Here is a 25,134-nt window from a genome sequence, read left to right as displayed (position 1 = left end):
CATGTCATTTAACAGGTCAAGCACCGCTTCTCAGATCAACTGTTACAAAGTCAAATTGTCTCACTTGTACTCCGCATTTCTTCTCCCACATTGCTAGTCCTGCAACTAAGATTTAAAACAAATCACAGTAAATTGTTCCTTTTTGACAACCGTCTCTTACTTCTGGGCTGGGTAGTGGATGCAGATCAAGAAGAGCTGCTTTCTGGTGTGATGTTTTCCGAGAGCTCTACTGCAGTGCAGGAGCTGCCAGCAGCCTGCAGGTCCAGAACACCTGGTGCCATTAAACTTTCTTCTCCTAGCTAGCTCACAGTTTATTCATGGCTAAAAGCACTTTTAAGTTCACAAACTTCAGAGCTATATGGGAGAACTGCATCATTCCTCCTAGAGGCATCAGTGCCTGCTGACTCGATTACACCAATTTCATAGCAGGGAGCAAAAAAAAGAGGGTATGTATGTAGGTTGTCTGGAAAAAGCAGGGATTGCCTAGCATTTAGATCAGAAGGTAGAACAAATCAGAGTTACAGCAAATTTAACATGATCGCTTCATGTTTACAGTAGAATTGTCTTAAAACTCTGTAGATTTATTTTATGGTACTATAAACGCTGGTACTTTACAAGACAGGACTGAAATAGTTATTCATCCAGAAGCTTAGGCATAATCAATTCCCAAATTAAGAAGTGTGGGGGAAAAAAGGCACAAAGTACTGGAGGAGTATAGGACAGAGGGGAAAGAAAAGATTTAGCCAGAGCACAAGGGACACAAAGAGGAAGGCAGGATTTGGGGAGAGGCAATGGCTGGACTGCGTGGACTTAAACGGCGAGGATGACTGGTTTCACGGTTGAGGAAAGCAGGAAGAAGCATGGAGAGGAGCTTTCACCATGGTGGAGTGGAGAGACCACCACTAGGACCCTGCCAAGGATGGAGGTGGGAGGTTACAAAGGAAAAGTTGGAGATGACTCTGTAAGTAAATCTATGACAAGCTGGAGCTACTTGCCAAATTGCGCCTGATTACCTCTTCTCATGTCCTAATCAGATCAGGAGAAAGGAACAAAAAGGTTGTTTATGGAGCATGCTTTTTTTCACAGGTGACTTTAGGAAGAGGGTTTGGGGAACACTTAAAAATCACTTAAAACACTTTAAAAATTAAGAAATTCTGTTTTTCCTTCTGGAAGAAGTTTCACAAAGGAGACTATGACTGTTTTGCACAGTACCAGACTGCAGTGTCTAATTTCCATGAATGATGCAATAAATGCCTACTCTCAGCACAAGCTATTCAGCCATGATTCAGGCAGTAATTAAAGCTCTTTGAAGGGTCGCTATGTTTAACAACTGGAGAAATGGGATCAGACTGTCCAATTACTGTGACTTGACAACTTTTAAAATAAAATCTTATCTCTGTAAGTATGTGGCATCTCCAAAAACAGCTTTATTTTCCTTCAGAGAGACCTGCTTTACAGAGAATAGCTGTCAAGTGGAACAGGAAAAGAGCTGTCCAAAAGCCTGAGGTTTGAAAGAAAAAGAGGGCAGGTGCCAGAGGGTCTTCCACATGCAATAGAGCAAAAAGGCTGCGCACGGTATGGCCTGTGGTCATTCCTGAAGAGACCATCCCCTCACTGCTTCCAGAGGTGAAGTCAGGGAACAGGGAAAGATCCATCATAGCCCCAGACAGGGCTTGCAAGATCCCAAAGCCTCATATCACAACTGGCCTACTACCTGAACAGTAGCTTTGTTCCTATTTCTACAAGTTCTCCATAAAGCAGCAGTGCTGGTATAAGAAGCTGATGCCACTGGTTGCTAGATTTAAAGCCAAGAGTGACTGTCTCCAGGTTCAGGGCTTCAGGCTCCCTGGATGTTCCCCTCTTCACGCTCAGTTGAAGTCTTGCTTCCAAGACCACCAGAATCTCCTCACCTGACAAGGACCCTGCTATTGCCAGGACACATGATATTGATGACATCCTGTTTTCCTGTTGTGGCAAACTAAAGTTTGCATGTTTGCCTGAGCTCTGAGTGATCACTTTAAAAGCTCAGAGAAATGACAAGGAGTTTTTGGGATCCTGAGAGCATCCTCTGGACGTAAGCGTAGCAGTTAAAGAACAAGGATTGCACCGAACTCTTATACAGCACAAATCCCCTCCCTTTGAGAAAGTATGTGTCGCTTCTACTTGATAGAGCCCTTGTTTGCTGACAGAGCATTTTAGCCCAACACCCAACAAGCAGTCAGTAACCTTTCCTGTTTAAGAGCTGAGCGAGCAGCACAGAAAAGACAAAGGGAGAGCCCACATCACTGAACAGTCAGAATAAATTCAATTAATTGTCAGGTACATGCTTAAGGCTCATCATTAATAAATCAAACACAGAAAAAAACCTGGATCATCCCATCTTGTCTGTGGATGCTGTGGCTACGCTTGCTCTCCTTGACTACTACACAGAAACTCATCTACCTATGGAGACATCAGAAGGAACAGTCACAAATGGGGAAGCCTTCCTCAGAGTGGGCCAGAGTAGCAAGTGGAAACCTATACTTGAGGACGCAGGGCTTTGCAAGCCAGAAAACGAACTAGTATCATCCCAGTGTTGTTTTTTGCAAAGGTGCCAGCACTGGAGTCAGTAGCCTTGTCAGCTCAGCTGACATCAGGAAAAAAGTGCAAATCACTTTTAAAGCCAGGTCTTCATTTCTTCACAGAAAGATGAGACTGTGAAATGAGACCTCTGACAGACCAGGCTCTTATTATTGCTGTGGTGCTGCCTGTTGTGGTTAGGTTTTGCCAGACGGGGTAGTTTTTATTCTACTAATTTCTTCAATTACCGTGTTTTTCTCTCCTTCTATCAGAGACTCTCTGTAATTTGCTTGATTAGTTTACCTCACAAGCTACTGCTAGTGAAATAAACATGATATGAACTCATGATGTGAACTCATATTTGTGACAGATTACAGCGGGTCGGGGCAGTGTGAAAAAAGAGAACCTGCAATTTGCAGTTCTGTCTTCTGCTTCAAGCACAAAATCCCCATCCAGATACTCTGGCAAATTTTGATTGCAAAGTGAAATAACTGCATAGAAGCACTTTTTCAGGATTAGCTTACCAAATCTGTATGTACTGTAAAAATTCAGAGGCTAAAGTGTTCACAGAAATTATCACCCATCAAAGTAACTCACAGCCTCCTCCTTTTTGATTTTTTTATCTGAAGACACATTAGTCGAGACTGCTTTGTGCAATACAAGCTGTGGGAGGGTGCACGTCTATGAGCTCGTGAGGCACATGGGTACCCAAGGATTTGTCACAGGAGAGGCACACGTATGATGACAGAGGGCTGGGAAGGCCAGTAAAGCCATAGTGAGCTGGCAGGGCAAATTGAGCAGACTGCAGTGACAGAAAGACTAGGACTGTTAAGTGTAAATAATACCATGTCATGCACATATTTATTTGTCCATGCCATGCTCCTGGGCTTTGCTGACTGGTACCTTCCCTACCTTCATCTCACCCACCTGCACACACCTTCCTGCCCAGAAGCTGAACTGAACCCCACTGAGTTTATCTTCTCCAATTTCTCATAATGGATTTACTAATTACTAGAGCTGCTGTCAGCCACAGCATCTCACGCACCCCATCAATCTTGCCCCTCTATTTCTCCTCTAACTAATCTGCAATAACATGCCTGTCACAACTATTTTCCTGCCCTCATATTTGCTGCTCTGTCTGCAGACAGCCTTACTACCTTTAATGTGATGCCACTGTTTACCTTCTCATCCCTTCTGAAAAAGCCTTGAGATATCCTGCAGGAAGGATGTTGCAATAAATCTGCATATGCAATTTCTCTTACAAATGGAAAGAGTAATATCACACAAAATAATGCTTAAATAAATTCCCCTCCATCCCAGGAGGCCTCCAAGTGGTATGCTACGCTTCTGTCTTCATGAAGAAAATCAATAGCACTGCTATACTGTCACTGCTCTCTGGCTTCCACATTATTCATCCCCTCCCTACAAAGTACAGACTGTGTTCAAGGAAATAGGTGCTCCCAAGGAAGGAAAATAGTTCTGTGCACTTGAAGTAATGGTGTCACTTCAGGTCGCCATGCAAACAGTTATGTACATGTAAATCTGCAGTTTCGTCAATACAGTCAGAACCTCGGGACCCAGCTAAAGAGTTACAGCTTTTTTTTTAATGTTCCCCTAATTTACCTACAGAGCTCCTTCCCAGAAACAACAGCTGCTGTACCTAATTAACATTAATCACCTTGTTACAGAAGAGCAATCGGGAATAGTACAGTACTTGAGGTACTGACAAAAGGATACACTAATGGCATTGATTTGTCCAGTCTACTACGAACTTCCCTTATTATTCTGCTTTCAGCATGAAACATTTAGAAGTCACAAGCTGTGAAGCAGACTGGGAAGAGATAATGCAGAAAAGGAGCCAAGGTTTCATGCAGGTACTGAGCCATTCAGACTGCAGAAGCAGCGTCGTACCCGATCCATTTGGGACAGCATCTCCCAGTGCCACTTCTTCATCTTGAGCTGTGGCAAATGCAGGTCTTGAAGGAAGTCTCTGAGGAAGGCATCCTTTTAAACAGCACTGAGAAATTACTCCACTGTGTGCCTCGTGACTCTTCAACAGAGCTGCTTTAAAACAAGCTCTGAATTTCCACACAACTCTAGGAAAGTAGTTAAATAACTACACAAATTGAAAGTCCAGTTTCAGCAGCAACATGGAGAGTTCAAGGTAGCCTGTCCTTTACAGGGATGAGAGGTCAATTGTAAAGTTACAACCAGAAATGCACCAATTTTGTTATGTTGAACCCTGAGGGCTTTGCAGTTCTCAACTCATTAAATGATATTCCCAGTACTCCTCCCTGACAGTACAGCAATTCACTATCTGCCATGAATGTGCAGCATCAAGCTGGAAGGCAGGAGATAATGCCACAGGTTGTGCTGTCATGCTCTGGCCCCCAAAGGATTATTTCCTCAGTTCACCCTAGTGTCTACAAAGATGGGGCCGAGCCATAAATTAGATTCTCAGTTTTCTACAAGTCAGCCACACCAGAGAATAAAATGCTATATGCCCCTGGGAGAAGTTTTCTGTTGCTGCTTGCCAGAGTTGCTTGCTGGAAGTGAACACTCAAGTTACCTGTTTGTGGTCTGGGAGACACTTGTTATAAACAGGAATTAATCCAGTAGCACAAGTGAAGTAATCTGGTGTTTGAAAATGGGCACACCTAAGTGGTGTCTCTGTGCAGAATCCCTGTCCCCAGCTACATACTGTGGAAGTCAGATAAATTAAATCTTGCTGCCAATAGGTAAAACCTTAGGACGTTTGTACCCAGAGAAGTCCAGGGATGGAGTGATGAGCAACAGTAGGGATGGAGCATGTTTCCTCAGGACATGGTTTTACACTACTACTGCCCATGTCTTCACACACCATGCTCCAGCTCTGGGTATGAATAAGTCCCCTTTTACCAGTCAACAACAAGCCTCTCAACTTTAGCAAGATCAGCAACAGTCTCTTGTAAAACTCAAGGATAACCCCCCTCATCTAACATGGAGAGATTAGATTGATAAACAGACAAAAGAGCATTCAGTGGTTTAACTGGGGAACTCACCTCTCTTTGGAGAGTGAGCGCTATGGTTATACATCAGAGAACAGCTTTTTCTACTACTCTGACTTCATGCTGAGCCATCTGCATGGCTCAGGCTGCATTGTGGCTGCTCAGCTGCTCTCATCTCCCTCTTGTCACATAGAAAACCAAAAGGCCAAGCTGGGCTGACTCAGGAAGCTTTCACACTCGCTGTAGCAACATGTCCAGGCTTCAGACCTGCGAAGCTTCCTTATCTGCAGTATCTGGATGGAAGCTGACCTGCTCTGAATATCATCTGTGCAACATCTCTTGGAGAGAAAAGCAACATCCTACAATGCTACTGGCTGGAGAAGCGTGTTTGTAGCCCACTAATGCATGGATCGGCTTTCCTCTCTTAGTGCTAGGACAGCTTGCTTTCTCTTGAAGAAAGGGAAACTTCTGTTCAGGCTGGTAGACTATAATATAGTCTACCAACATTATAGGTAGTGTTTCATTTCAACATAATGGAGTAAAAGCAGCTTACGTGGAAGGCAGCTCTGTGCCACCTGCTTCCCCTAATGGGGCTGACTAGTATCAGACACTGGTTTTTGGTACTGTGATGAATACCAGTATGTGATCTAAACTGGAAGGGGAACAAAACCATAGCTAGGAGAGTGGGAAAATTATCTGCCACATCTGCAATTCTGGCCATTTTTTACAATAACTTTGGTAAAGAAAATCTAAAATAAAATCCACAAATACTTTCAAACAGGCATTATCAACTGGGTTCCTTCTTGATCATCTGACAGACAACCTCATGTGCAAGTAGTTCACTGAGTCTTAAAGTGAGGTCCAGCTTGCCTATATTAGACACTTACTTGTCATGCATATTTAGGCATTACTCACCACACTCCCAAGAGGACTGCCATATTTCTCTACCTAGTTCAAGAAAAGAAGGTTCTTGCAGCTACCAGATCCCTCCCAAAATACCACCTTTCCCCATGAACTGGAAATGGGAACTTTCCACTCAAGCTGTTAAGAGACTGACCAAGAACCTGTCTAAAATAAACATGGCAAGGAAGTGCTGACACTGAGTGCTCTGCGTCCCTGATGGGTGTCTAGAGGAAACAGCCTGCAGAGGATAATCTGAAGGTCAAATGGCTGTGGAGAGAGGTACTGACTGAACGCACCATTTGAGCTCATCTGAATCTGGCCTGGACAGCATGCACTTCTAACAAACAGAGAAGATTTAACCTTTTTCAAGAGCCAGCACCCACAGAGAGCCTCTCCAATTTCCAACCAAACAATCAAAACTCCCTAATGGCAGCTTGATTTTCAATACCTGTCATCAGCCCTTGTCATTTTATTTGCATGAAGCCTGTTACAGACATCTCCCTCCAGTCTACTAGGAGCACAGCCATGTATCACACCTTGAGCAATGCAGTTTTCCTTCCCTCTGCAATGGCTGAGATCATAAAAAACCAGCATGGATACAAGTCACGGCCACTGAGTAAGTGAAGGAAAGAAGTCTCAGAGGGACAAAGGCTGCTATGAGTAACTCTGTCCGTCCGTCTCCCTCTCATGTGTTCAACTGCAGAGAGGGATGTGGGGGATTTACTATCACACTCCCAGGATTGTGCTGATAAAGATGCCACTGCCGCAGTCCCTCATCAGTGCCGTAGCCTGTGCTGCAACCAATTACCACACTGCTTATTTTGTTTTAATACAGAGTGAAACACTGACTGCTAGGTAAGTCAGACAGACTGTCTGGATGGGGATTTTCAGGCAAAAAAGTGAAATTAAAAATGCAAAATAGAAAAACAGATGGTGTAAGCTGCATTAAAATAGCATGTCATCTCTTGATATCCCACGGGGATCTGCTACTTTCCAGTGGGTATGGAGCCCCCGAGATTTACACTTGGGGATTATTCTATTCCTCCCTCTCTCCTTATCACAACACTCTTCTGCCTTCAAAAGGCTTGTGGTATGCGCTCCATCTGGACATGCCTCCTAATAAGGATGTGCTGGAGACATCTCCTAAGCACTAATGGGCACCCAGCCCCCCACAGTGCTGTCGGGAGCCTCCACATCAAGTAATTTGCAAGCAAGAAGCAGGCCAAGTCCTGAAGACTCAAAAGAAAGACAAAGCAGGAGTGCTAGTAAAGTAAGAAATACATAATTAATACGGATGTAATACATGATGAATTACACGCACCGGATATTATTTTCCCTTGATGTGAAGTTCTCTTTTCAGATATGGTACAAGAAACAATCTAAATGTCTTCCTGCTCCATTTACAAACCAGGTATAATCTTTAAGAAATCAATAAAAACAAAAGCCACCTGTCAAAATTTTCCTATGTCTAACTGGCCCCCAAACAAATGTGTGGCAATGAAATCTCTTTACTAATACAGCAGAAAAACAACCACAGCAGCAGGAATTGCAGCAAAGCACGCTTTTTCTGTCACACTTTAATCACTGTGGGCTCTGGAAGCAAAACCTGCATTCATGCTGGGTTGGTATTTAATTGAGCACATTTGAACCATGCTTCCAACAAGCACATATGACAGATTTATATATAAATCTTCACAGAGTATAAAATGACATTTATTAACCTGCCATCAGAGCATTTGACATTTGAACAATTGATTCTGATTTAACACTGAAAAGTGTTAAATCCATATGGAAAACTTGCAATAGGATTAAAACCCTAGTCACTACCATCCCCAACAATAGCTCTGCCAGGTAAGCTACCAAATATTTACTACCTTAAATTTGCCTAGGCTTAGAGGATTAAAAAACAATCAAAATCCTTAATGTAGAAAAGACTAAAGATTGAGTTCGAAGAAAAAAATCCAAAGCTGGGAGATGTGAGCCATTAAAATGCTTGAAAACTGCAAAGGTCGGGCATCTCTTAAGAATGACAGCAGTGGGAGCTGATGTGGATTAAACCATATTACACTGGATGCAGACAATACCATCAGTCTCGTTTTGCCCCAGGTAACCTTGCACTCATCAGAGTATGGCTAAGGACAGAAAGCCAATCCAAACACCATTAAATATGTGTTCACCTAATTAAAGAGGCACACTGTATCCACAGGCAGAGAGAGGTTTCTGAGCAGACTTGTTTAGGAGCCCAGGCAGGAACACGCTCATCAGCTCTGCCAGATAGTTCCTGCTAAGCAGGTAGATTTCACCCACAGAGTGCTCAGTGCTGAACATTCACTGGCCGGAGTACCAGCAGGTCGTGGAGGCAGCAATCTTCTGCAATGCTGCAAAGCTCTCACATAATACAAGTCCTGGGAGTTTTCTCTTTCTGTTATTCCCAGAAGAAACCAAGTGAAGCTGTTCTTACTTTCATGGTTAATCATGCTTTAATTTTCTGATGCAGCACAGCCTTCGCTACTTAACGCTAACTTTCCCAGGGCTGATAGCACCTGCATCAACTACTTATTTTTTTCTGTTTCTGATATTTACTCCCTGGAAGATTTACAAAGGACAAGGAGTTCTTTCTTTCTGTCCTGGTCTTACTAGGCTCAATATGCCAAATTCTTTTAGCTTTCTCTGATATGGCAGCCTTTCCAGATCCCTCATCTTACGTAGTTCTTATCTACACTTAGCCCATCCTGAATTCTTCTTGCTGGAACTGAGACTGCTTTACAGGACTCCATATATCTCATACATGTACATATTGCTACACCTTTATTTACTGGAAAAAATGGATTCATACTCTTCTAATACCTACCCGTACCACTTTGCTAATAGCATTCATCAGTGGCCAAACAGAATACAATTTTCTTTACGTGGTAAAGCAAAATATTCTAGCAGAAGAATTAATCGTTCTGCTGTATCGGTGTTTTGAAAAAAGCTGGTAAATGCTGCAGAAGTGTGACCACTCCATGTATTAGTCCATTTTAATCACTCCTTGTCTTGCAGTGATGCCGTACTTTCTTATTCACTTCCAATGTACAGCAGATTGCATTTCTCCTGGCATGTCTTCTGCATTTCTACTACTGCGGTTTTCATGCTTTTTCTCTATGATGTTTCTGAGACTTTGTCGTACCGATGTCTCACAGGTTTCTGAGCAAATTCCTGGTTTATGTGCCCTCGTCATTAATTACTTAGCAATGAAATGATTGTTGAAGAAGTTCATTAACAATCTCTTTTTTTTCTGATGCCTTCTCCTTCCACAGTACCTGGTGAATAATGAATTCCTACAGTTCTCAATTCACTGACTTTGCTCAAGCACTTAGTCTATAACGCTGAAGTTAGTTACAGACCTTTTTTGAATTACCTTTACATTTTATTTGCATTGTTATCTCTGAATCCAATCTATTTCTGACAATCACATCTTCTATAACGTCCTCATACGTTACCAAGACTAAAACAGCACAATTTTCTGTGACATCAGATCTTTTGAGTATACTTTTATTGCCTATAAATGCAGGAATATCTCAGACCTACGAATAGTAGCATTAACTGCTCTCCAACCTGACACCTGATGTTAAATGATCCAAAACAAATATCGCAGTAATAATTATCTCTCAATACAAAATTATCTCAACAATACAGAATCCTTCTAGCAATGAAAAAGGATCCTGAAGGCATATGGCATGCTGCCAGCGATCATCTTTTACCAAACTGAGATCTGCACTCCCATCAACACATACTGCTGTTTTCTGCCTTTTCCTAAAAAGCAGCTGCCATTTTGGAGTATTCTTGATGGCTACTGCAGGGCAGATATGCTGTGCCAATACACTTTTTCATGTCCTCTATGGATACTTCGAGATCTTCCACTTTGCCACATTACCTTGCTGTGTTTGTACATCCAATTTTCTGTCTTCTCCTCTGTAGTCACTCAATCAGCAAAGTCATTATTCAGTTACCTTATTTTCCTTTGCTGTATGTATACTTACTTGTGAAACCCCGTTATGCACTGCCATGACCACTGTGTCCGATCATTCAATTTCCCATATACTTCACTGGAGCTCTGAGACTCTGCAACTGCAAACGAGGCTTTTCCTGCTGTTTCTTTAAGGCCACCCAATGAGGCCAACACCATTGCTTGCAGCAGTAGGGCCTTGGGTAACACCTATTTACTTGACAAAATCTCTTCATAACCATATAAAAATATGCACCTATGAGGAAATTTTCTAGGCTTAGATTACCGTTTTTGTTTTAAACCTGAGCAAAAAGCATATCAATCCTCTGACCTGTCCTTCATTAGGATCTTGAATCTGTATGGCATAACACTGCTTAAGGCTTTGGAAACAAGAGGGCCTTATGTGGACTGCTGTCCTCTTGCAAGAATTAGCCTGGTGAGGAAGCAGTGTATTGTGCTAATACGTGGTTCTGTTTCCAGAACTTCAGAAATACTACACAGAAATAGCAGTGAACTATTACAAATCTGTAATTCCTCCATCTCACAATAACACAGGTCTGTCTTGTCCTGATAAGACAGGTGATGTCCAAGTCTCTGATCCTTTCCCTTTTGTTTGTAGTCATGTTTTCTTTTTATAGCCTCTCTATATTCATTCTTTTTTTTTTTTTTCCTGGCCAATATGATAAAATTCTGTAGGTTTGAAAAAATACACCTTTTCAAAGAAGGTTTCTACCACATCCCAAGACAGGAAGCCCTTGAATGTTTATAGATCAGTTCCCTGAGCAGTAGAATCATACTGATAAAAAGTTCCGTGGGCTGATCTGGCATGTTCAGCTGATGATTCTCACTCATGTCTATGAGTGGAGATCTGTAAATGATCTCACTAGTACACCACTGTATTTCAGACTTTGGATTAAGTCTTTTCACCCTCCAACAGCAAAGACTCACCTAATTTCACTTGGAGTGGGGACGGCTTATAGTTCATGGCTACAGTCTCTCCCTCTCTTGTATCACAGTCTCTGTCCGAAATAGATGCAGCGGTTGGATCCTGTTGAGACAGAAAATGAAACAAAACAATGGTTTAGCTAAAGATTACGCAGTCACTTCTGGACTTCTAACTGATGGTTATACAAGTCAATTCCCACCTGTGTTCAGACAGAGCACAGTATATGCTGATGTTTTTATGGCTGAAACGTAGTGGAGAATCACAGAGTGCTGTAAGTACGTTCAGGATGTTTGAAATACCTGGGGAAACACTGGGTTTCATGTGCTGGACAATACTAGTAATACAATATGGAAGGTGAGTCACCACTTCAAATTCTGCCTAGCTTTGTAATAATCCCAAGCCACTTTCATTTACACATTTACATTTTCAGCTGAGTTCAAAGTGAGCTGGCCAACCTCATAATCAAAACTAAAAAAGTCATAGCCAGCTGTGTGCTGTCCAGCTCAGAAGGAACTAAGGTTGAATGAGCAGCTGAATTTTACCTCCAGTCTGTATCAGAAGACCAAAGAAGACTACGCTTATCATGTTGCACCTATTTTTGGCTGACCTGGAAGATTTAATTTCACTATCTGTCAGCATAGCACACTTCACTGTCAACAGAATCCTCCCAAAACAAAAGCCCCAGAAACACAAAATCTACTTCATCACATCTACTTGCAGACGACCTAGCGCTGCACTCAGCAATACATCATGAAATTCATATGAAATACCAAATCACACAACTTCAACGCTGGTCATAGAATCACAGAATACCAACTTAGATAGGACCCAGAAGGAGTCCAACTCCTTGCTCCATGCAGAAGACCTCACAAAATTCAAACCATGTTTCCAAGAGCACAGTCCAACTTCTCCTCAAACTCAGCAGCTCAGCGCCGTGCCCACTGCCCTGGGGCACAGCCTTTCCCAAAGCCCCGGCCCTTCTCTGTCACAGCTGATGAACGCTGACGTTCCTGATGGCAATGTGGAGCCGTGGAGGTGCATCTTACTCTAAGGGAAGAACCGCTGGAGGATGGATTCACCGAATCAGCTCTGGGCAGGCAGCACAGCGCTGTGCCACCCTACAGTAGAGTGGAAGGTTGTTCCTGCGTTAGGCATCAGAAACAGGGAACTGCTCTGAAATAGAGCACAACCCGTTTGTGTTCTGTAACCTATCCTTGAAACTGCTGGTTCGAAAAAGCAGAAATACCATATGTGTCAGTCGCGTATTTTACAAATACAGTCGTTCAGTTATGTGATTAATGCCCCCTGCTAAAACTGTCATAGCTGTGAATGCTATGGCTACAGTGTTGTGGACTAGCAAGCACACTGTAAGGCTGTGCTGTTCGGAAACCCTCAGCGAAACAAAGGCATCAAACGGCAAAGAAGCCAGGGCCTCCACACAAGGCCGGCTTTTTTTTAATATACTTTAGAGCCTGCACTAGGATTCCTGTGTCCCCGCGAGGTCTGTAGCGCCTTCGCCCTGCCTGCTGGGGCCGAGCGCGCCTCAGCCTCGAAGCGGAGCGGGGAGCAGTGAGGCAAGAGGGCGGGAAGGCGGGGCGGGGCAGGAGCGCCGGGCAGCCAGAGACACGCGGCGGGATTTGCTGTTCTCGCGGTATTTGCGGTGGCGGCGCTTCCCGCCGAGCTCCGCCGTTGTCGCCACGTGCTGCGGCTGCGGGCGCCGGCTGAGCCGTCCCACGCAGCTCCAGGCGCTTCGGAGCCCTTCTGCTGCAAATTCCAAACCCGCTGGGCCTAGCACTGCTCCTCCTGCTGCAGTTAAAATGTTTTAAATAGGCCTTTTTGTTGCTCTTCACGGCGCAGGCCGGCTTCACCTCTGGGTGAGCTTTTGTCACACAAATTTCCATCCCGCAGTGACGGACAGCATTGCTGCAGTCGCCCTGCAGCGCCCAGCGTCACTTCCAGTGCCTGCACACTTGTCACCCAAGTGGCACAAGAAGATGGCCAGCCGGTCAAGCCAGCCTCCTGCGTTGCCTTGTATGACTTTGAACGTTTTGGAATTGCCTGCAGCTGTGCTCTGGTAAAGGAGGTCCTATACAGCTTATCACTGGTAATGCCAGGTTTTTTCTCTTTGTCCCACTGAACTGTGTGGACCTTTCCTTCTTCAAACCTAGGCCATAGGGCTCTCAGCCTCAGCACTGCCATGTTTTGGTCAGCATGGGACATTGCTAAAATGGCATGACCGTAGCTGCCTGCTGTCTTGGATGCCTCTCTGCCTTCTCTTCTGATCACAAGAGGAGGAGGCCAACAGGCATATCCTAGGCTCCCTAGAAATAAAGGGATCCTTCAGCTAGAACCCCAGTAGCTGAGCAATTTGGGCTTCTAGAAGTAGAGAATTCTGAGCAAAGATGAGTTTTATTAGAGAGTGGTCTGCCTGCAAACGTGTGGGAGGCACTGAGGAGTTGCCTCAGTAAGAGGTGTGGGATCCTCCTCCCACTAATAAGCTCTGGCTTCTCAGGAGTAGCAGGAACCTGGAACTGATGATCACTGATGTCTGATGGTGACGTGGAGCCCATGGAGATGGATCCGCTTCTGGATGAAGTCATCTAAGTGGATCCACCATCATCAGGGCTGGACAGGAGCCATAGCACTGTGTCTGACATAAGACATAGCTGCATGCATCAGAGACATACCAGGGACTGTCAAGTTCCACCTGGACAGCCAAGCTCACTGAGCATGTTTTGGTTGTATGCACCTTTCCTTCTCCTTCAAAACTAGGGCACCTCTCAGGCTGTAGGCCTCTCAGACCCAGCACAGCCATGTTTTGGTCAGTATGAGACACTCTTAGAATCGAGAGGGCAGCGGCTCTGGCTTTCTGCAGTATCTGCTTAACCTTCTGAGCCCTTGAAAACAGGGGAACCTCACCTCTGGGGTTCCTATCACTGATGTGTGTCTGCCTTTATAAGCAGAATGCTGTGAGGATAGAGGAGTGTTATCACAGATCTCCTCACCTACCTTTGGGATGCAGGAACTTTCTCAAACAGAGGAGGTCACCTCCTTCTACCACTAATATGCTCTGGCTTCTTGGGAGCAGCAGTGACCTGGACCTGATGGATTCTGATATCTCTGATAGTGATATGGAGCCCACAGAGATAGATCCCCTTCTGGAGGAAAAAGTGGAGGAGGATGGCTCCATCATCATCACAGCTGGGCAGGCACCACCATGCTGTGTCTGTAGTCAGACATACCTGTGTCCATTTGTGGTGCACAGGGGCTCTGCAGCTCCCCTGAAACATCCAGCTTGTTTCCACCACTGAGAATCCCATGATTTCACTGTCATCTGGGAAGAGTCCCATCTCCATCACACTCCTATGACCTCTTCTTTCTTATCCCCCACACTTGCCCTTCCCCAAGACTCAGAGTCTCTGTTGCACTGACCCCTAAGGAAGAGGGCTGGAAGGGGACTCTGAGCTGCTGCAGTGGGGCAACATGTGGGCGGTAGATGGCCTAAGTTCCCTGCAGACACCAGGCATAATTAACCTTACAGAACTCCCAGTTTTTTTAAAGTCTGGTGGGAAATGTGGAGGTCGGGTGCTGTTTTGGATAGAGTGACCATGAAATGGTAGAGTTCTCGATTCTTGGTGGAGCCAGGAGGAGGAAACAGGAAAACTGCTACCTTGGAGTTCTGGGCAGACTTTGAATTATTCAGAAGGCTGTTAGGGGAAATGCCCTAGGTTTCACTCCCAGAGAGTGAAGGGTCCAAGATGGCTGGTCACTCTTCAAGAAGGAAGTCTTAAAGGCACAGGAGCTGGCTGTCCCCTGAGCCGCAGAATGAGCCGGCGGGGAAGAAGACCAGTGTGGATGAACTGGGAGCTATTCTTGAGGCTTTGGGAGAAAAAGAGAATCTACCGCCTGTGGAAGAAGGACAGGCGACTCAGAAAAGTACAGATAAGTTGTTAAGATGTATAGAGAGAAAGTCAGAAAGGCAAAAGCCCAGACTGAACTCAACCTGGCCGCTAGGGTAAAAAGGAACAAGAAAGCCTTTTACAAATACATCAGTGGTAAGAGGAGTACTAAGGAGAATCTTCATTTTTACTGGAGGAGGCTGGGAATGTGACCAGTGATGACAAGGAAAAGGCAGATGTTCTGGATGCCTTCTTTACGTCTGTCTTTAAAGGTCACACCAGTTATCCTCAGGGTGCTCCACTCTCTGACCTGGTAGTCTCGGCTGGGGTGCAGACAGAACCTCCCGCAATTGGGGAGGACGCAGTCACAGACCTACTACTCCAGCTGGACTGTCACAAGTCCATGGGGCCGGATGGGATTCACCCAGAGAGCTGAGGGAACTGGTGGAGGTGAGAGCCGAGCCGCTTGCCATTATCTATCAGCGCTCCTTGTTGACTGGTGAGGTCCCAGAAGACTGGAGGCTTGCCAGTGTGATCCCATCTACAAGAAGGGTTGTAAGGAGGATCTGGGGAACTACAGGCCTGCTACCATGACCTGTGTGCCAGGGAAGGTTATGGAGCAGATTGTCTTGAGGTTGATCACACGGCATGCGCGGGACAACCAGGGGATCAGACCTAGCCAGCCTGGGCTCAGAAGGGCAGGTCCTGTTTGACCAACCTGATCTCCTTCTATGATGGAGTAACCCATCTGGTGGATGAGGGAAAGGCTGCTGATGTATTCTACCTAGACTTCTGCAAGGCCTTTGACACTGCCTATTCTGCAGAAGCTGGCAGCCCGTGGCTTGGATAGGCACTAGGCTGGGTAGGGAACTGTCTGGAAGGCCGGGCCCAGAGAGTGAACGGAGCTGAATCCAGCTGGCGATCTGTTACAAGCGGTATGCCTCAGGTTGGCGCTGGGGCCTGTGCTCTTCCATGTCTTTATTGGTGACCTGGATGAGGGCATTGAGTGCATCCTCAGTAAGTTTGCAGATGACACCATGTTGACTGGAAGTGTCAATCGGCCTGGGGGTAGCGAGGCCCTACAGAGGGAACTGGACAGGCTGGATAGCTGGGCTGAAGCCAACAGGATGAATTTCAACAGGCCAAATGCCAGGTCCTGCACTTTGGCCGCAACAACCGCAGGCAACGTTACAGGCTTGGGGTGGAGTGGCTGGAAGACTGCGTAGAGGAAATGGACCTGGGGGCACTGATTGGTGCTCGGCTGAACAGGAGCATGCAGTGTGCCCGGGTGGCCAAGAAGGCCAATGGCATCCTGGCTTGCATCAGGAACGGTGTTGCCAGCAGGAGCAGGGAAGTGATGGTCTGTCTGTATTCTGCCCTGGTGAGGCCGCACCTCCAGTGCTGTGTCCAGTTTTGGGCCCCTCACTGCAAGAAAGACAGGGAGGCCCTGGAGCGGGTTCAGAGAAGGGCAACAGAGCTGGTGAGGGGTCTGGAGCACAGGGCTTATGAGGAGCGGCTGAAGGAGCTGGGATTGTTCCGTGTGGAGAAGAGGAGGCTCAGGGGAGACCTCACTGCTCTCTATAACCACCTGAAGGGAGTTGCAGCGAGCCGGGGGTTGGGCTCTTCTCTCGTGAAACTGGTGATAGGACTGGAGGGAATGGCTTCAAGCTGCACCAGGGGAGATTTGGGCTGGACGTCAGGAAATACTACTTTCCTGAAAGAGTGGTCAGGCACTGGAATGGGCTGCCCAGAGAGCTGGTGGAGTCACCGGCCCTGGAGGTGTTCAAGGAACGTTTGGATTTTGTGAGATCTATTGGTGATGGGTAGATGGTTGGACTGGGTGATCTTGAAGGTCTTTTCTGACCTTGTGGGTTACTATCACAGAATCACAAGAGTTGTACGGGTTGGAAGGGTCTTCTAGATCTACAAGATCTAGAGATCATTGTGACCAGCCCCTCTGCAAAGCAGGCCCCCTACAGCAGGCTGCATAGGTAGGTGTCAAGATATCTCCAGAGAAGGAGAATCCACAACCTCCCTGGACAGCCTGTTCCAGTTTTACAACTCTTATGTCTGTAAATGACAGGATAAGCAATGGCAGACCTTGTATTTATGCAGGAGGGAATATAGGAGGAAGATCAACTTATTTAAAAAATTAAGTTGTGCTAATGGCTCTGAGGCTTTGTGGTTTATCTGGCTTACAGTAGTCAGCATTCGGGTGACAAAGCAGCAGATTCCCCTGAGGCAGCAGTCAGTAGTGCAATGAGGCTGAACAAAGCCAAAATATCCACACTCCAGCTTTATTGCTCAGGGCATCAGGGTGTGCTACTGGGCCAAGGAACAAGCTGTGCAAATGCACACCCTGCATTTGTCCCATGCACGAGAAAAAAAGATGGTGCTCTGTGCTTGGCTTAGAAAGTGTGTAAACTCCTTCAAACAGTGAAGTGTGATGCTGGTGCCAGGACACAGAGTTAAGCCTGGAGACCTCCAGCAGTCATCCATCCAGGCTGGGGAATGCAGTGCTTCAGTGCACTCTGGCTGTTGCTGTTCAGCTTTTCTGGCTCACATCCCAGAGGGGATGGCAGGAGCTGTACGTCCTCAGGCTTTGACCTCTTTCCAGTTGCTCTTAGGATGCTTGGCACTGCTTCTAGCTGCTCATTCCCACATCCTTCTAAAGAGGAAAGGAGCCTGCTTCTAACTCAGATGCATTTAGGCAGAAAACCAGTTTCCTGGAAAGGAAAAGTTATCGAGACTTCCTTAATTACTTCCAAGGGCTATTTCTCTCTGGGTGAGCCAGAGGAAAACATGATTTTTTTAAGCCTGACATGTTTCACTCTGTGCTCACACAGTGACCAGAGCAGAAGGCTCCTAAGACACCATGGTCACCACCTGTCATCTGTGTGGGCACCTGCTAAACCTGAGGCAGTAAGCACTCGTCTTACCAATAGCCACTCTGCACCTAGTGAAAACAAGTGGCATTTTGGTGACACAGCAACTGATGTACTGAAATAAGCTCGGATAGTTACTGACTCACTTTCAAAAAAGCAATAAACAACTGTTTATTGACATTATGCTAGCTCTGCCAATGCACCAGTCACAGCACTGCTGTTTTCTGAGCGATTGCTGAATAAATCTTAGTTAAGAGTAACAAATAGGCCTGCAGTATCCTCTACAGGATCCGGGTTTCAAACACAATTAGTTTATAATTATATACAATACAAATCAGTATTTGATGCAGTTCTTTTCAGCAACTTGAAAAGCCTGCAGTGTTAATGTTGCTGCGTGATTAAAACCTCAAGTCTTATTAATTAAACTGAACCAGAACTACATTGAATTTACATTCTCTTCTGCACCTGCAATAGGTGAAGCTCAATTCACCAGAAGGTAACAAGGAGCTAAGGTCTTTGCTTTGTTTAAAATGGGTCCAGAAGTGCCAGTTTGCCTTCCCTCAGCATGGTGATGAAAAGCTCCCTGAAAACCCTCGCCACAAAAGCACTGCCTCACTTCCACATTGATTCTGAGCAAAATGCAACAAGCAGAACGTTTAAGCGGTGGAAAGTGAACAAGAAGTTTCAAATGTCTGTTTTCCTAATCAGAAATGACATTTGCAGCACAGGGAAAAACATCCCATTTTTTAGATGATGATGTATGACTAATCCTGGGAGTCTCAGTAACAGAAGCAGCACCAATTCCTTAAGTAGACCAATGCTTTGGGAAAGCAACCGAGGGACAAGGAAGAAAAATGGGAGTAATTACATGATCTCTGTTAGATTTCCCTCAGAGAAACCAGCAGCAGAAGCAGCCTCCAGTCTTTTCCATCATGACAGAGTATATTTAACACCGTATTTCCCTCCAGGCTCTTCTCACACACAAGCACCAGCCATCCCTATTATCACATGCATTTATAGCTTTGATATCTTGTGCTAACTTTACATGACTTAAATTGGATCATTAACATTGCAAATCAGAGAAATGCCACATTGCACTCCTCACCGCCTGCAGCATTTGACAAGTGGATGGTGTACAATAACTATTTAAAACCAGCTATTAACTTAGGTTTTTTGTCAGGATGCTTCAGTACTGAAACATTTTGTCCATATAAAGGTTACATATATAAGAGCATTATAACTTTCATTTTGTACCTTTGATTATACATCCACAGCTCTGAGAACCAATGAGGCACATGATTAAGGCAGTAAAGCACCACAAATACTTTGGTACCTGTTGCAAGAGTGAGTTTAGCAACTGGCATGTGGCCAGGAACTCAATCCCGCACAAATATCTTTACAATTGCTTTTTAAAACCCGACTCATGAGGGAGGATATCCTCAAAATGATTAAAAATGGAGATGCGTGTCAGAGCCAGGGCCACAGTGCGTTTGAAGTCTGGGGGCAACAGGAGCCTGGGCTCCTACAGGCACATCCTATTGAAAACTGCATTAGTCAGCTCCAGTGCTGCTCCTAAAGTACCACTGCAGGAACTTGCAGTGACTGAGATCATGCTTGGTGGTGAGAGCTTCTTTCAACCATATGCCCCATCTCTTCAAGGCTTTAATGAAGCATCCTCAACAGCAAAACTGTGTTTAAAAAAAACAAAAGAGCTTTTCACAACAGATGATCTGTGCTTCCTTTCCAAGGACACCTTTGGCTGAGAACGTGCAAAACAAGTGCTGCCATCACTGCTAAAATGCCATGGTCACAGGTATGTACAGAACAGCTTACAGATCCTCTCTTGCCCATGGCCTGTCTACAGACAGCTAGGCTGTTCCAGCTGTATGTGAAGGATGAAACCAAAGCTTGCCTGTAGGAGACTCTAAAAATGTTGGCTGGTTCTGGCAGGTACTGCAGTGATGATAAATTCTGACGAAAATGTCCCAGCACAATACAAATGACAGTAATGGAGCCCCACTCAAATGATGTAAGATCCCTCCAACATCCTGGAGATCGAAAAATCACCTCCATAGGCCATGAACTGGATTCAGCATGGCAAATCCTGCATCACTGGGCTTCTAGAGCCTCTGGCTGTAAGAACAATAGCAGGAAAAGGCTGGGTCAGCTCAACATCCGTACCTTTCACAGACCAAGGGCTCCAATCCGCTGTTCAATGTCACAGTTACTACTAACATACCTCTGGGGCCATCTGTTCTCCGGTTAGCAGTCAGGACATTTTTTCATAGAAAGGCAGCTGATTTTCACATGTCCAATTCCTATACATACAAGATGAATGAGGTCTTGCTTTTTGCTCTGGAATACCACTGGCAGTTGTAATTCATTTCCTTACTTTTTTTTTTTTTCTGAGCTGCTTGATTGCTTCTCCTGCTCACTTCCCCAGCAATCATTCTTTGTCCTGCCATACTCTTGCCCCTAGTAAATCTCCTCTCCTGGAGGGCTGTGCATCCTTCTTGCAGGATGTCTTCACTGCACACCTACTTTCTGTTTGCCAGATCTACTCCAACCCAAGACACCTCATGCCTGCTGTCTCAGAACCTAAATTTGCACACCTGCACTATTCAGCCATTTAAGAAATCTAAAAACCCAGGCTGGAATCAGTGTGACCCAGACAGTGAACAACTGTCCAAAGCTCACCCTCCAACACACTTCTGACTGCAGACCTGAGAAGATCTCAATGGTGACCGCAACCCTGTCCAGGGCAGGGGACTCTGCCAGCCCTTACCCACAGCTTGTACCTAGAATCAGAACGATTTAGATTGGAAGGGGCACCTTTAAGATCACATAGTTTCAACCCCCCAGCTGTAGTGGACACCTCCCACTAGACCAGGTTGCTTAAAACCCCATCCTGCCAAGGCACAGCCTCTCTGGGCAGTGTGTTCTGGCGTCTCACAGCTCTCGTAGTAAAGAATTTTTTCCTACTATCTTGTCTAAATTTACTTTCTTTCTGTTTAAAGCCATTTCCCCACATTCTATTGCTACATGCCCTTATAAAAAATCCCAGCTTTCCTGTAGGCCCTTTTCATGTACTAGAAAGCTGCTATCAGGTACCCCCGGAGCCTTCTCTGCTCCAGGCTTAAGAGCCCCAGCTCTCTCAGTCTGCCCGCGTAGGGGAGGCGCTGCAGCCCTCTGATCATCATTGTGGCCCTGGACCCACCCCAACAGCTCCACATCCTTCTTGCGCTGGGGATCCCAGAACTGGATGCAGTACTCCAGGTGGGGTCTCATGAGAGCAGAGTAGAGGGGCAGAATCACCTCCCTCAACCTGCTGGTCACGCCTCTCTTGATGCAACCTAGGATACAGTTGGCTTTCGGGGCTGCAGGCGCACACTGCTGGCGCATGCTGAGTCTTTTATCAACTGATTGTCCCAAATCCATCACTTCAGGGATGCTTTCAAGCCATTCTCTGCCCAGCCTGTATTTGTGCTTGGGATTGCCATGACCCCGGTGCAGATGTTACACTTGGCCTTGTAGAACTTCATGAGGTTGGTATGGATCCACCTCTCCAGCCTGTCCAGGTCCCTCTGAATGGCATCCTTTCCTTCCAGCGTGCCAGCTGTACCTCTCAGCTTGGTGTCATCTGCAAACTTGCTAAGGGTTTCAATCCCGCTGTCTATGTTGCCTACAAAGATGTTGGTACTAGCAATCACTTCATCTTTATTTTCCATATCCCTTAGTAGAGACTTCAGGGGGATCTGCTCCATCGTCTTGCCAGGAACAGAGGTGAGACTGGCCTGCAGTTTCCTCCCCCAGTTCTATTCCTTGCCCCACTGCCCAGAAGTCTCAGCTAGGAGTCTGGTGGGCAACAGCAGTGAGTTTTGAAGGGCAGCACATAGAAGGACTACTCTTGTTTTTCAAAGCCTTCACCACACTGTCCTGAGAACTGCCCAAGAGGTCACTTGCCTTGCCTAAAAGGGTAGATCCTAGCATGAAAAACTTGCTGTTTTCTTTCCACTAGCATAGAAAACAGAGCTGCCAAGCAGAGTGCTTAGCAGCCTTTTTCTCTTCAGCACAGTGCTTTGAACTTGTCCCAATAAATGGAGAGCTCAATCATCAGATTTCCATATTTATAAGGAGAGAGTTTCTGTTTAGCCAAGCCTGTGACAGAAATAACCCTACAAACAAGGAGCAGAAGCAGCAGCACAGCAAACACGTCTGAGGGGCTGGGATGTGAAAGCCAAGGCAGATCTCTGGCAGCTCTCCCTCAGCATGGCTCTCCAGTCACACACAAGAAATTTCAAGGGACAAAACATTTTGGTGTCTAAATTAACAGCCCACCTCACCCCCCACGCTTTGTCTCTGTTACTGAGTAGCAGCTGGGAAATACAGATTCTCTTCTGATCAAGCCTGTTTGGCTCAGCTCTCGCCTGTCACTCTTGTATTAGAAGGATACTCCTTATGTGACTAACTGGGGAAACAGATAAAGGCATAGCTGACTTAAAGAGAAACTGCTGATTTTTGTGAACAAGCTTATAAATTATTCTGTCTCCAGAAGACAGAGATGCTTCCTCCCCTCCCATTCCTGGAAAAATGCAAAATTAAGATCTTAAGAAAAACGATTTTTATTCCCAGAAGTGGCAGCTCTTATCTCCTTCCTAATTGAAACCAGTGGCACTAAGCTGGCTTTACGTTCCCCTTGCTTACTGCAGGACTGCAGTTTATTAGCTGTATAGGGCCAGGACAGCATGCCAGCCCATTGCTGCAGGCGGGGCTGGGCTCAGTGAGGTGCTCAATAGCAGCAGTGCTGCCAGAGGCTGCAGATGGAAAGCAACGAGGGTGGATGGGGTTTTAGCATGCTAAGCTTTCAGCAGGTGGCATGCAAAAATGCCAGCCACATTCCTGACTATCCCTTTGAGAGCATCTGAAGATATTTAGTTATCTTTCACACAGTGCAGCAGACGGACTAGAGTATGTCTTAAATACTGAGTTAAATCCAGTTTGGCAGGAGCTGTTTGAAATAAAGGCAAACAGACACCATTTAACATTTTTAAAGAGAAGTTTGTTTCTCTTCATGCTCTCTGTAATGGAATTGGTCTCCATCCGGTCTTGTCCTCACCTTCCATGGACTGTGCCAGAAAGAGGTATCACCTGATATCACTGGACAGTTTCCGCCTCACTTCTCCATTGAAGGCAGCTTCTTCATCAGCCTAAATCAAGCCATCTGTCCCTGGGCCCCCTTCGAAGCAATGCAGCAGATTGGAGAGGAAACATCACACAAGGTGGGACTAAAAGGTCAAGGAAGATCCTTCCCAGCACAGAAAGCCAAATGAGATCCCCTTCTTTTGGCAACAGGGAGAAGCTGTTTAGCTGGAAAGGGAAAGGGGAGGGTGAGCACAGCCATCTGTACTCCTGGATAAGTACACTGGCTCCTGCTGCTTACTTACCTCTCTGTAGGTGGCTGCTCCTGCCCTAAAACCCTGCACAGGGTTCCAGAAAGCCCTGTTGGAAGCAGGCTGCTGCAAGACACCGAGGGTTTTGCTTGCTTTGCTCAGTAAACATAACAGCCCACACCTTTTCATTTGGAGTTTTCTTCGTTTTCCAGACATTGGGCCAAAATTTTATATTCTGGACAGCACCTGATTTTATTTTTTAAGTATATTTACATATAGTGTAATACTTTTGTTGTTGTTGTTGTTGTTGGAATAGCGTGCTGGGAATGTATTTTGTCACCTTCCCTGCTGATTGACATCCCTCTCAGCAACTGCAGCATGAGGGTGATGAGGGCAGGGGACTGGCAGGGGTAGAGAAGGAAGAGAGGCAGTGTCTGCTGGGAGGACATGAACTGCAGTGTCTGCATTGTAGTCCCTGTGAGCAAGAAATCAGGAAAGGGTGGCAGGAGACCTGTGTGGATGAGCAAGGAGCTCATGCACAAACTCAAAGGAAAGAAGAAGTGGAAATGTGGAAAATGTGTCTGACACTTGGGAAGAACATAGAAATGTTGTCAGGGCCTGCAGGGATGTGATGAGGAAGGCTAAAGCCCGTCTGGAATCGAATCTGGCAAAGGTGATAAAGAATAATAAAAAAGGCTTTTTAAAGTATGTTAACAGTAAAAGGAAGACTAGGGAGAATGTGGCTCCCCTACTAAGTGAGGGGGGTGTTCTGGTAACGGGGGATGCTGAGAAGGCACAGACACTAAATGCGTTCTTTGCTTCTGTGTTCAGTGAAAAAGTTCTCCCTTGGGAATCCCAAACCCCAGAGGTCAGTGAGATGGTCTGGGGAATGGAAGATTTCCCTTTACTCAGGGAAGAGGTGGTCCAAGAGCGCCTAGGCAACACCAATGTTCACAAATCTATGGGACCCGATGAGACCTGCGGGTGCTGAGGGAGCTGGCAGAGGTGATTGCTGAACCGCTCTCTATCATCTTTGAGAAGTCTTGGAGAATGGGGGAGGTGCCTGAAGACCAGAGGATAGCCAGTGTCACTCCGGTCTTCAAAAAGGGCGAGAAGGAAGATCCAGGCAATTGTAGGCCAGTCAGCCTCAACTTTGTCCTTGGAAAGGTGATGGAACAGCTGGTGCTGGATGTCATCTCCAGACAACTGGAAGAAAAGGAGGTTATCAGGAGTAGTCAGCACGGGTTCACCAGGGGGAGGTCGTGCTTGACCAACCTGGTGGCCTTCTACAATGTTGTCACATGCTGGGTGGATGGGGGGAGAGCAGTGGATGTAGTCTACCTTGATTTCAGCAAGGCATTTGATACTGTCCCCCACGAGATCCTTATAACAAAGCTAAGGAGGTGTGGGATAGATGAGTGGATGGTGAGGTGGGTTGAGAACTGGCTGACTGGCAGAGCGCAGAGGGTCGTTGTTGGTGGTGCGGAGTCCGGTTGGAGGCCTGTAACCAGCGGTGTTTCTCAGGGGTCGGTGCTGGGTCCGGTCTTGTTCAACATCTTCATCAGTGACCTTGATGT

General features: G+C 45.9%; 1 protein-coding gene across 3 annotated transcripts in view; it reads right to left on the bottom strand.

Annotated features, from left to right (window-relative positions):
- FAM219A (family with sequence similarity 219 member A) overlaps positions 1–25,134 on the bottom strand; it is a 90,245-nt gene that overhangs the window by 24,944 nt on the left and 40,167 nt on the right. For all 3 annotated transcript variants that reach the window (XM_042831211.1, XM_042831212.1, XM_042831213.1), the window contains exon 2: positions 11,386–11,485. In XM_042831211.1, the coding sequence (XP_042687145.1) occupies positions 11,386–11,485 (100 nt within the window). The remainder of the gene's footprint in view (positions 1–11,385; positions 11,486–25,134) is intronic.

Source organism: Centrocercus urophasianus, unplaced genomic scaffold (assembly GCF_019232065.1).
Source record: "Centrocercus urophasianus isolate 14NV4802_14NV808 unplaced genomic scaffold, USGS_Curo_1.0 seq_35, whole genome shotgun sequence".
Taxonomy (NCBI): domain Eukaryota; kingdom Metazoa; phylum Chordata; class Aves; order Galliformes; family Phasianidae; genus Centrocercus; species Centrocercus urophasianus.
The sequence above is the reverse complement of the archived record's forward strand: the minus strand, read 5'-3'. Positions and strand labels throughout refer to the sequence as shown.